This window comes from Bubalus bubalis, chromosome 16, assembly GCF_019923935.1.
Source record: "Bubalus bubalis isolate 160015118507 breed Murrah chromosome 16, NDDB_SH_1, whole genome shotgun sequence".
Taxonomy (NCBI): Eukaryota; Metazoa; Chordata; class Mammalia; order Artiodactyla; family Bovidae; genus Bubalus; species Bubalus bubalis.
In genome coordinates this window covers 23,516,254-23,528,915 of record NC_059172.1, presented here as the reverse complement: position 1 = coordinate 23,528,915, position 12,662 = coordinate 23,516,254, and the positions used below count along the sequence as shown (strand labels likewise).

General features: G+C 39.5%; 1 protein-coding gene across 2 annotated transcripts in view; it reads right to left on the bottom strand.

Moving 5' to 3' along the window:
- Window positions 1–12,662, bottom strand: part of MPPED2 (metallophosphoesterase domain containing 2) — a 209,231-nt gene that overhangs the window by 193,413 nt on the left and 3,156 nt on the right. For both annotated transcript variants that reach the window (XM_025266287.3, XM_006060827.4), the window contains exon 2: window positions 9,534–9,782. In XM_025266287.3, coding sequence (XP_025122072.1) covers window positions 9,534–9,661 — 128 coding nt within the window. In that variant the 5' untranslated portion in view covers window positions 9,662–9,782. The remainder of the gene's footprint in view (window positions 1–9,533; window positions 9,783–12,662) is intronic.

The following is a 12,662-nucleotide window of genomic DNA, read 5'->3' as shown; positions in this document are numbered from 1 at the left end:
GTGTACAATATGTAAACGGTTTGAAACTTGGTCTGTGGCCCAAATACCTAAAACTAAATACCACAAGTAAACCGCTTTTCTTAGCCAATCAGCAGAAATGCCAAAATAGTCCACCAAAAGATGAGAAAAGATATTTTTCTTCCAATTGGAGAATTATCAAATCTTTTAGCTGGAAGGTTTCAGAGACTGTCTATTCAAAGAAATAAATGGATTTGAGTAGAGTTCATGTTATGGTGGTAGGGCACCACAATCTTGTAAGGAAGCCACTGCCGACAAATGAACCTCAAGAAGAGTTTAATTCTCACGTGAAATTTTAAAGCTCAATACTAAGAAGTTCTGAAAATTTACCTCTTTGCTCTATTAAATGGTGCTAGTGTTTTTTTGTTTTGTTTTTTTCAACTAGTGTCAAGAGCTTTGCTATTTAATATAAAAATATATGAAAATTTAAACCAACTAAAGTGTATATTCTTGATGTGTGGTAAAGAAAAAAAAAATTAAAAGCCTGCAAAACAACACATTTTCTTATTTGCATACATTTTACCCTTTTACAGGGACAAACTGAAGGAAAAAAAATCTTCAAAGCAAAAGAAAAATATGCAGATCCAAATACTGCAAAGGCCAATAAATTCAACAAAGTTTCCTCTTTGCAAAGTCAGTGTTTCTACACAGACAAAGCCTTTAAGTGTACTTTTTACATTAAAAAAAAAAAAAAAAAGGCAGACTAACATAGTGATCTGGAAAATCCTGGCAATTTTGTCCACACTGATATTTAAATAATAGCCTAATTATGCTAGGAGAGCTACTGAAACACCCAGTTTCCAGGATGCTAGGTAAGTCTAAAAGGGAAGGAGACATGGGAAGGAGAGAGCGAAGAAAAAACTGAAGAAGAAGAAAAACAAGCTGATGCACACATTCCAAGACTCGGTGAGTTTCTTCTCCTTTTTGAAATAGTTCAGAACTACCTAGAGCTTGTTATATGAGAGGTGGCAGATTTAATTATTAGCTTTGTTTTCATATCTTAAAATCTACATCTTCACAGGCTCTAAATCTTAGAATTGAAATTAAGTATGTTTCAAATACAGACTCCCTATTACAGTACTCCTTTCCTGGTTAACTAGTCTTGTCATTTTTGTCTATTTTTATCAAAACATCCCCCTGAAAAAAATGTTTTTTAAAAATTGTACTCAGCTCAGGAGATAAATTTAATCCATAAGGAGAGGTGATTAACAATTGCCCAGTTTCAGGATATGCCAATCCACTGACTGTAGCCACACTTTTTGTATGAATCTTTTCTCTCTATAAAAGTAGGTAACTGTTTCAGGATTTGAAATCCAGGCATACCATAGTAGAAAGAATCGGCTTTGTCAAAATTCTTTACCCTCCCAGAGAGTCAAGGAACCAAAAACAAACAAAACTACCTAGTTATGCAACATACAGCTAAATTTCTAAGGACAAATCCATATGGGACAAAAAAAAAAAAAATCTAATTTTAGGTTGCCTTTTAAAAGCAAAGAAATCAACGGAATAGGAAAAAAGTCAGTTCTGAAATGAAGCCTAAACTGTCATGGACCACGAGACCAGTACCCTCAGGGAGCATAACAGGAAAAAGAACTTATTTTTTAAAAGAAATGAGAGAGGAAAAGAAAAAACACCCTGTGTTTGTACATGAGCACAAACCAAGAGGGCCATTCAGCATCTCCAAGATGAATTTCAGATTGAAAACATTAACAAAAATTATGGCCATGCTAATGTGAAGGCCAGTGATAAATTTGTAATGAGAATGAGAAAGCGGCTTACCAAGAGAAAAATGTTTAGAATTTTTTTTTTTTTTTCACACAGCTAATGCAACCCAGCTCTTCGACAAAGAATGAATTTCTACCTTGTGAGTACTGTGCAATTTTACAGAGCCCCAGACAATCATTCACTGATACTCCTCTTCCTCCCTATGCGAGGTGGGGGGTCACTGGTCTCCTCCTCCAGTGTATCCCCGTGATGTCTCACTATGTAGTCTTTCCCTACAGAATATCACTAATGATGAGGGAGTATTGTTCTTTATTTCAAACAGACTAAAGGAAAGAGAAGAAAAGCGGAAACCCTAGACGGCCAGGGTAGGAAGGAATGATGCTAAAGTGCATCGAGTGCAACGGCTGGTGAGGAACTTGAAATTCAAAGACGCTCAACTTGTTCAGGATCACAGACCTAATTAGTGACCAAGACAGGACCAGAATCCAGGTTCCCTGAAATACTGTCAAGTCATCTTCGACAGCAAGCTCTTTATTTACCGATACTGTACACTTTTCTGGCTTCCAAAAATGAACTTGACAGCATTTCTTAAATAGATTTCCCTCTATTAGATGCTAAGAAGTCAGCAGCATCTATGGCCTCACATCTTCACATACATGAGCAAGCTGAATGACACTGAACCAAGAAACAGCCTTTGGTCTCTAGCTGGATTACAACACAGAACAGAAGAAGGTACCACCCAAGGAAGCTGGGCCCAAAGAAAGCAGATTTACATGAGAGTGAGCCTTCAACGCAAATCTTGCTAACTAAAAGCAGAAGGGACTGCAGACAAATCACATGTTTATCATTCTTTAAATGTTTTTTTTTATCATAAAAGCATTATAGAGTTCTTATAAAATAGACGAAAGTATATAAAATAAAAAGTGTTAAGATCTTTACCTATCATTCCCTCCCCTAAATTTATTTGTAAATTTATTCCCTACAGAATCCCCAATAATGTTGATATTTATCTTTTTACACATTTTGAGATTTTTTTTAACCAAATGGTATCATTCTCTAACACTCTTCTGTAACTTTCTTCTTATATCTAAGGATACCTATTGTGTTTAGTCGTTCAGTTGTGTCTGACTCTTTGTGACTCCATGGACTGTAGCTTACCAGGCTATTTTGTCCATGGGATTTTTCAGGCAAGAATACTGGAGTGGGTTGGCATTTCCTACTTCAGGGGAATCTTCCCGACCCAGGGATCAAACTTGTGTCCCAAGCATCTCTTGCACTGGCAGGTGGATTCTTTACCACTCTGCCACCTCGAAAGTGCCAAGGATAACTAATATAGACCTGAAATAAATATTTATTTCCTACCACTTAAGAATAAAACTTCAGATTAGACAAACAAAATCTTGTAAGAATTCGGCATGGGATGATCACCAGAATACCCTAAAAGCTTCAGGCCATTTTTGATGAGCAATGCCCAAGCAAACACTGACAGTGCTCTAAAATGCAACAAAGCAACAAGGACAAGTTGGACTTGTCAAGTTTCACACAAGCAGTTCAGGAAAAAAAAAGATGTTAACACTTCATGCTCACCAGCTACTGGAAAAGACCGGAAGTATGATCACAGCATTTATTTACCAATGCTATCTTCTGGGCACTATGTCATATACATCATCTCAAGTAGTGCTGACAACCATCTTAGAGAGTCATTGAACCCATTTTACAGATGAGAAGATGGAAGTTCAGTAATCCAGCCCATCATCACCTAGCCAAGCCAGCAACTAGTGAGATCAGCTTTCGGATAGAGATCTCTGACTTCACACCACATTATCAGCAACCGTGTGAACACTGTCCTCATTCCCCAGCTCAAGCTATATCATTTGTGCTCAGTCCTGGTTAAATCCAGTTAACTCTTAAGGCTTCTATTTTAACCACTAAGGTCCATCTAGTCAAAGCTATGGTTTTTCCAGTAGTCATGTATGGATGTGAGAGTTGGACTATAAAGAGAGCTGAGCGCCGAAGAATTGATGCTTTTGAACTGTGGTGCTGGAGAAGACTCTTGAGAGTCCCTTGGACTGCAAGGAGATCCAACCAGTCCATCCTAAAGGAGATCAGTCCTGAGTGTTCACTGGACGGACTGATGCTGAAACTGAAGCTCTAATACTTTGGTCAGCTGATGTGAAGAACTGACTAACTGGAAAAGACCTTGATGCTGGGAAAGATTGAAGGCACGAGGAGAAGGGGACGAAAGAGAATGAGATGGTTGGATAGCATCACTGACTTGGTGGACATGAGTTTGAGCAAGTTCTGGGAGTTGGTGATGGACAGGGAAGCCTGGTGTGCTGCGGTCTGGTCCTGGGTCACAAAGAGTCGGACACAACTGAGCAACTGAACTGACTGACTGACTTAATGCTTCTGTTTTAACCACAGCCATAGGTAGAGAGCCTCAGACACTGATAGGGCTACGAAGGCTTGAGCCTAGCACAAGAGAATGCAGGCCACTATGATTCTACAGGGAAAAATCAGGTGACAACACTCAGCTCTCCAGATTCCTTGTCCCCTTGGGGCTGACAAACCCATGAATAACTCGAGGTAGGTGAGACATCCCAACGGGCACTAAGTCAGGGCACAGAGAAAGACAAATACTATACATTTTCACTTACATGTGGCATCTAAAACATAAAAGGACAAATACAGCAAAACAGAAACACAGACAGAGAACAGACTGCTGGTGAGAGGCAGAGGGAGGGGCAAAACAGGTGTGGGTGATTGAGAGGTGCAAACTATTAGGTATAAAATAGATAAACTACAAGAATGCAATATACAGCACTGGGAATATAGCCAATATTTTATAATAACTTTATGTGGAATATAAAGTATAAAAATATAGAATTACTATTTTGTATATCTGAAACTAATATAATTTTGCAAGTTAACTATATTTCAATAAAAAATTTAAAAAATGAAAAAATTTTAAAAAAGAAGTCAGGGCACCTTCCAACATTGACAGCTAAAAATTACACCCAGCCAAGTTTGCTACTATGGGTTCCCCGATGGCTCAGCAGGTGAAGAATCCACCTGCCATGCAGGAGACACAGGAGATGTGGGTTTGATCCCTGGGTTGGGAAGATGCCCTGGAAAAGGAAATGGCAATTCACTCCAGTATTGTTGCCTGAAAAAGCCCATGGACAGAGGAGCCTGTCGGGCTACAGTCCAACGGGTCGCAGACATGACTGAGCAAATAAGCGTAGGACAAGTTTGCTAGTAATGACTCCTTGAGGAAGACAGGACAAAACTTACCAGTGATTTTCTTATTTATTCATTTCTCTATACTCCACTAATTTTCAAAATGAACTGAGACAGAATAAAAAAGTGCAGAATCAATAAAACAACCAACTATGAGAAGAATTAACAATTATTGAGTACAGACTATATACTAAGCATTCCTCTAAAAACTTTACAGATAATAATGTTTTTAACCTTCACAACAACTTTTGGAGATAGGTGCTACTTTTATCATCTATATTTTAGAGATGGGAAAAAAGGGAAGTTAATACACTTCTCCACAGTTGGTTATGCAGCTAGTAAGTCATGCAACCAGGTTTTAAATCCAACAATCTAATTCCACTGGTGAGACAGACCACTATACTACACTGCCTCCTCAAAACAAATGTAAAAGAAAAGAGTTAAGATTCCAACGTGTTGGCAACTAAAGCCATAGACAAGAAAGTACAAAGTGTCCAAAACTGAAAATAAAATTTAATTTGAGCTTCCTAGCAACCAATCTTGAAAGAAAAAGGTGAGGGATTAACCTCAATAGGATAGCCAATAATCCTGGTTTGCAAGGGACTGAAGGGTCTCCCAGGAAGTGTGACTTTTGATACAAAAACAGATATGGTTAGATACCTTACTAAAGATGTTTTACAGTACTTAATTAGGCCTCAGACAATGTAAAACATACAAAATCTTGTTGGTGTTTTGAGATCTACACTGATTCCTTGAGCACCTTCTCCCACCCTCACTGAAAATACTAAATACGTTTCATCATTAAAAATACTAAATAGCATTCTGCTTGGGAACATGACAGGGCTGTAGAAAAATGAAGCCCTGTTCATTGCTGGTTTTCAACCATCACATCTATCAGTATCTTTAAGAATCTGGATAAGAGGGGCTTACAAATTCTGGGTTCAATTCTGCCCTGCCAACTTCAGCTGTGCTTTAATTTTCTTTCTCAAGGTCATATGGGATTGCTTTCTTTAAAAAAAAAAAAACTTCCCTACATCACAGGCAGAGATGCAGACCAGTGATTTCTAGAAGGCCTGGTGACAACCTGTTCAGAACTCCCAAGTGAAACCAAACCAGGACCATGTGGTAAAACCCTTAATGCCAGTTGAAATGACAGCTTTGAAATCAATGATGAGGTTATGAAGATGGGAACTGGGTCTTATGCATGGGTGTTCCCCTCACAGCACATCCTGCAAATAAATGTCCTAACTGCAATCTTAATCTTGGTATGTCAGAGCTAAAAGGGTTCATATCTATCACTTGGTGCAAATGTTTACATTTACTGAGAGAGAAGGTAAATTGTCCAAGATGGGTCACAAAGCTAAGGTGCGACAAACTAATTAAATGGGAAGTGAACTATTTCTTAACTAAGGTAATTAAACCTCAACTAGGTTTCCTGAAATAAAAAGATACAGACCAGCACTGTAACCAGTCCAGGCGATCTGTCATGGGTCTCCACAGATGTCAGTTGTAAGTGCAAAAGGAAAGCCAATGTTTTAAGAAACTCATGCAAAATAAATGAGCAACTATTCAAGAAGAAAAGACAAAATACCTTCAGGGAGAGGAGTAGAGCTCTTTTGTGTTTTAACCATGGCATGTTAAAAATTTAGAAAAACTGAAGAAATTTTAGACTAAATATTTTATAGGTATTTTCCAGCCAATTTAGGTTTCTATTTAGACCCCAGGCAATCTTTTTAGACATAACATGATCATATTTAACCAAAAAACCTGAATGCCCAGTATGGGCTGGTCACTATGCTAGGGGGCCAAGCATGGAAAAGAAAGGTCAAGGAAAAGGTTGGCCAGCATCTTGATAATGTGTACATTCCTTCAAACAACACTGAGTGTTAAGACTGGTCAGAGATCCCAATGAAAATCTCCAAATCTCGATCACAATTTTTCAACACAATGCACAATCAAATCCATGGATCAAGCAAGTGATCAATCAATATTTCTAAACACCTGTCACCTGCTCAATCCTTGCCTTGAAAAAGAAATGAATGATACAGGACTTTCCTGGTGGTCTAGTGGTTAAGACTCCATGCTCCCAATGCAGGGGTCTGGGTTCAATGCCCAGTCAGGGAACTGGATTCCACGTGCTACAGTGCCATAACTAAAGATCCTACGTGCCTCGATGAAGACCGAGGAGCCCATGTGACACGACTAAGACCCAGCACAGCAAATAAATAAATAAATGTTAAAAACTGTTTTTAATAAAACAAACCTGCCCCAGTATTTTAAAAAAAAGAAATGAATGATATAGTTTGAAAGAGAAGGTAGGGAGAACGGAGGGGTAAGAGAGAAAAAGAGAAGAATAAAAATAGAGGTGGTCTGGTTGGAGGAAAATATCAAGTGATGAAACATGTCATGTTGGTGGAGGGTGGGGGGTGGATGGGCATAGTCATTCTGGACTGGGGAAGAGAGAAGAGGTTTCCTAGATGCAGAGGGCCAAGAATTGACTCTCAGCAGAGCTGAAATGTGAGCGTCTCAGCTGTGAGAAACAGTGAAGGCAATGGCACCAAGACAGAAAGGCCCACGGGGCGCCAACACGCGTGGCTGGAACAAAAGGTGTAGGTGGGAAGCCCTCCACCTGCACCTTTGTTCATGGGTGATGAAGGTGCAAAGGGCAGCTGGAGTTAACCGTGGAGGAACTACTCCTCCCAGGGCAGAAGTCTGGTAAGACGGCTACACAGCTGTCCAAGCCGCCACTGCAAACTCCACTTTCCAAGCCTTGTTTTCATAAAAGGTATAATTTGATCCTTCGAATTTTTCATGGCTAGATCATGTACATCAGTTCTAAGGCTACATGATTTTTAAAATATCATTGTGCATTCACAGCTCACCAGTGGAATCTTAGGGCTACAAACAAGCAAAGACTAAGCTGAGATTCCCTGTCAGTCGTTTTCCAAGGAATCTGGGGCAAAACATACTTTCTTTTGCCTGGAAGGAAACAAAAATCCACAAAGTGCTGTGCCATTCTTTAATAGAAATGTTACACCAGCAAAGCAGAGCTCAAGGATTCCTAAGTCCAGTTTGCACACATTCTATAACATATTTGAAGGAAAAGCAATTATTAGAAGCAGAAGAATAAAAGGAATATTTGAAATGAACACACACTTAGTGTTCAGAAAAGCCATTTTAACAAAGAAAAGTCTTTCCCTTAAAAACTTTTCCTTAAAACCAAGAAACCCTCATTATTATGAACATATCCTGATTTAAAGAGAGTATAAAAATCTTAGAAATAGTTTAGCATTAACCACTTGCAAGGATTTCTCTATTTCTTCTTTTTTTTTTGCAGAAATCCTATCATAGATAATTGAGTAGCTCTACAGAATATGCAAACTTGCAAAGTAACATCCTAGTACTTATGACAATACCCAGGCAGTCAAGAGAAAGATCTTTGTGTTTGGTTAGTGTTTGTAAATTTGAGGAGGGGGTTGCATGTATCTGTGTGTGTGTCTGTGTTGGTGGCGGGAGGGAGGTGGACTTACTGGTTTTTTTTTTTGTTTTTTTTTTTTTTTAATGTCCAAATAAAACAATTACTTTAAAAAAAAAGAGCTTGTGACTTGGACATGCTCCGAGTTCAGTTTTGCCAGGAATGGCAAAATCAGTCAACAGATCCCTAACCTCCTTTCTCTCTTGACTATACAATGCTTTTCAAAGGGGTTTAGTCCTACCATGAAAGACTCATGTTAGACATTGGAAGGGTCTAATAGAGAATGAGCACCAGGCCTTGAATAAACAAGGGAGATGGTGACCTTTTGCCCCTTCTGCTGAAAGCCCAGCACATCCTGTAGCAGAGGAACAGAAAAAAAGCTGGTGTGCACCCAGGTGCTGCAAAACCCGTGCCTCTGGATTTCTCCCACACTTTGTTCCTTAAACAGTTTAAACCGAGACAGGACTTAAATAAAAAGTATTAGGGAGTGAGGGAAAAGTACAATTCCTGGAACCCACTGTCCCACTGTCCCTTAATCCTTTGTTCCCCATATTGTTCAAATCCAGCAGCATGCTGCACACGTTCTACGAGCAACAGGCAAGACAAGAGATTTAGCAGTGGCTGGACAGTTAGTCCCAATTAGGCCTATTTCCCAGCTGAATGTAAAGGGCTGGTGGGGTGAGTTATAGGGGGAAAAAAAAAACCTACAGAAATTTTAAGGACATTTCATCAGGGAGACAAGCAATGCAAGGTAAATCCAAACTGAACTAGGGGTCGGGAAATCTGCCAAAATTAGCTGTGTGACATTAGGTGAATATCTGAACCTCTCTGTTGTTATCCACAAAATGTAGGCAAGCCCTTGAGGGCTCTAAAGATCTAATAGCAAATTATGGTCGACTGTACATACTCTGGAAAGGTTCAGCATTACCCAGATGCGGAGGATTCCTCTGAGCCATACTTGGAACCACAGATAACCCATCTGTTTGGTGAAGCATACATCTTTTATTCTCCAAGTCATTAGTGACTTTCTAATTCCCTAATGGCTAATTTTTTTAAGTTCACAAGTGATACTTACATATGTACATGTGGCGGCTGGAACCTGCTCTGGTTGATGTTGTAATGCGTGAATGCCTGGGTGGGGTTGGAGCTGTACTCATCCACCGTGATGGTAACTTTGCCTTGAGAAGGAATCCCATGTGCCATCCTTCCTCTCTATAGGCATGAGCAATTCACAACTTTCCAGAGCGAAGGATGGAAGTGGGCATGGTGCGTTTCAGCCAACCTCTGAACCCAAGGATCTACTCATCAATACTGCTCTGCGTTTCTGGAAAAAACAAAACAAAAAAAATGAGGACAAAGAAAAAGAGGACATTCTAAACAATGTCAGACGTGACACCTGGATGTGAAATTGGTTCAGGAAAAATCTTAATCTGTGTGGTCGCTTCATGGACAAAACCTTTCCCAACTCTCCATCCAGCACGTACTTCAGAATGGACATGGCACTCCAAATGACACGGCTGGCTGCTAGCAAATCATTTCAATGGTGTTCAAACTAAGATTTCCTCTTTAATTGTAATTATGCCACTTAACGTGAATTACGGAAGGGCACATCCACAGTTGCCATGGTGTCTAACTATAAATGGTTTGAGCTCGAAGTGGAGAGTCTTCCAAACCTTCCCTGCTAATTGGAACGTTTGGTCTGTACAAAGTTGGTGTCACAGAATAATTTGAAACCTCAGTGCTTAGCACAGCCATAAAACACAATGCCAAATGTAAATTTAAAATGCTGTGTTCATCACAGATACCTGTGTGTAACTATGATACACACATAATATATGCACACATCACATATAATTTTTCAGTGGTTCCAAAATACATAGGTACTCAAAGCACGGTATACATATAGATTCTACTCCAGCCAAGAACTTTATGTTAAGGCAAATCCTTCTTGCTACATGTAACATAGGTTCTTAAAACCGTCCAGTTACCCAGGGGACAGTTGAACACATCCAGGCTTGGATCACCATTTTGGGTGCATTCATTACCAGCCTCTTGAAGACCAGAAGGAGCAGTAAAGAAAGGTGGCCATAGAATCTACCGCTTCACTCCTGCTTGAAAGTGAAAGTCACTCAGTCATGTCTGACTGTTTGTGACCGTATGGACTATACAGTCCATGGCATTCTCCAGGCCAAAATACTGGAGTGGCTAGCCTTTCCCTTCTCCAGGGGATCTTCCCAACCCAGGGATCAAACCCAGGTCTCCTGAATCGTAGGCAGATTCTTTACCAGCTGAGCCACAAGGGAAGCCTCACTCCTGCTTGGTGCTGCAATATTCTCAGTAGCTGGTTTCATCCTTTAAAATTTTTTTCAGCTCATTTTTGATTATTTGTATAAAAGACACTATATTATTTGTTGCACTGGGTTCAGAAATGAGGATGTTTATTTTTACAGCAGGTGCACAAAGACTGAGCAGAGCCCATCCCTGCCTCTAAGCTGTTGCAATTGATCAGGGAAGTTTTCAAGAAGGGGACAGCGTGCTCCTTGGATACCCTTGGGTTAACCCACACTCTTACTTTAAGCACTCTGCATTGCAATACGTTCACCACGTGCACCATGAAGTTCTGGGAATCTTAGATGCTATCTCAAATAAAAATATTTAGAATAATAAGATTAGATTTAAATTTGGCATGAAACACCTTAAATATCAAGCAAAAGGCAGATGGCTTGCCATAGGCCATTTATTTTATTATTTTACAACCCAGGGCTTGTGTAGTCCTCCATATGCTAGCTGAGCTAAGAAATTCCACAGCCTTCTACTCAAATCATTGCCTTCTTCATATGAGCAAAGCAAGCTAAATAACACCCACCTTTCCTGCGTTCCTAACACACAATGGCGCTGCCAAGACATGAATCCCTCCTGCTCTGGCATTTTAAACAAAGTGTCATTTTGGGTTCTCTTTCTTCTTCCTGACTTCATGGGAGGTATGAGTCCTCTAAGCACTGGCTGACAGACAACCAGGCCGCTAGGATTAACGAAATTAAAATCTTTGCCTGCTTCTCTGATGTAAGATATCTATAAGAACTGCTTACAAATCATAATGTAGCAGTTTTCATACCAAGTTTGCAGCTGTTTCCTTAATTTCCCCCACAATTATATTTTACTGTTATTTTGCATAACAGTAAAACACAACACCTGCTTCAAATTGCAGTCCTGTTCTAAGTACTGTAATTCTCTTTTGAGACACAAAGTACCGAGACACGAATGAAGTGCAAAACTGCATAATTGCGACATGCTGAAAAGTAAATACAAATGAAAACATCTTCCTGTTATAGAAATGACTGTCATTAAAAAGAATGTTAGCCATCAAAGCACAGAGGGGGAAAAAATACACATTTTCAGGCTGGAGAACTTAGTGTTTGCATAAATTAGAGAGTGGTGTAAAAATTACATGGCAATTCTTATGTTCCTGCCATCAATGTCTATTGTGTGAAATACAGAACATTAAGAAGCAAAGGAAATAAAATTCATGTCTAGACCACTGTGACCTCTCTGTAACAATCTCTGCACCCAGAGCCAGAAACAGTTTAAATGTTCCTGGAGTAAACTCACTAATTAAACTCAGCAAAATGGCCTAGAAATGAAAGATACATACCTATTATGTAAATATCTAGGTAATGACCTACAGTAGTTAGCATTAGACCCTCCCATTTGAAGTCCAGAAAAGAAAGAACTTAGAAGGTGATCAATTTGCTCTCTTATATGGTTCACTATATCCCACAGTCAACATGGGACTGCCTTTTCTACCAAGTGAGATCTGTGCCTTTTTGCACCTTTGCTCCAGTAAGACAAGTAGAACATCTTTTCATCAGCAAGCACAGGCCCCTGTAACTCAAAAGGGTAAATGGGTGGCTGGCACCTCATTTGAATTCATCTTTACCATGTTCTCTTTCAAATGTTTTATCGAAACAGTGCACCTGCAGCGTCTATCTTCTTTAATCTGGAGTCCTTTGAAGAAAATGTCAGACTGAGGCAGAGAGCTTCAAAACTTTCACAGGAACCTTTACAGACAAGTCAAGAAAAAGCTTATTTTTTAAAAATGCTATGTTCACCCCCATTCACATCACAGGATAATCATATCTCAAGAATATGAAAACACCAACACGTGGGAAAGGCATTTTTTTTTTTTTTTTTGTAAACTCCCTCC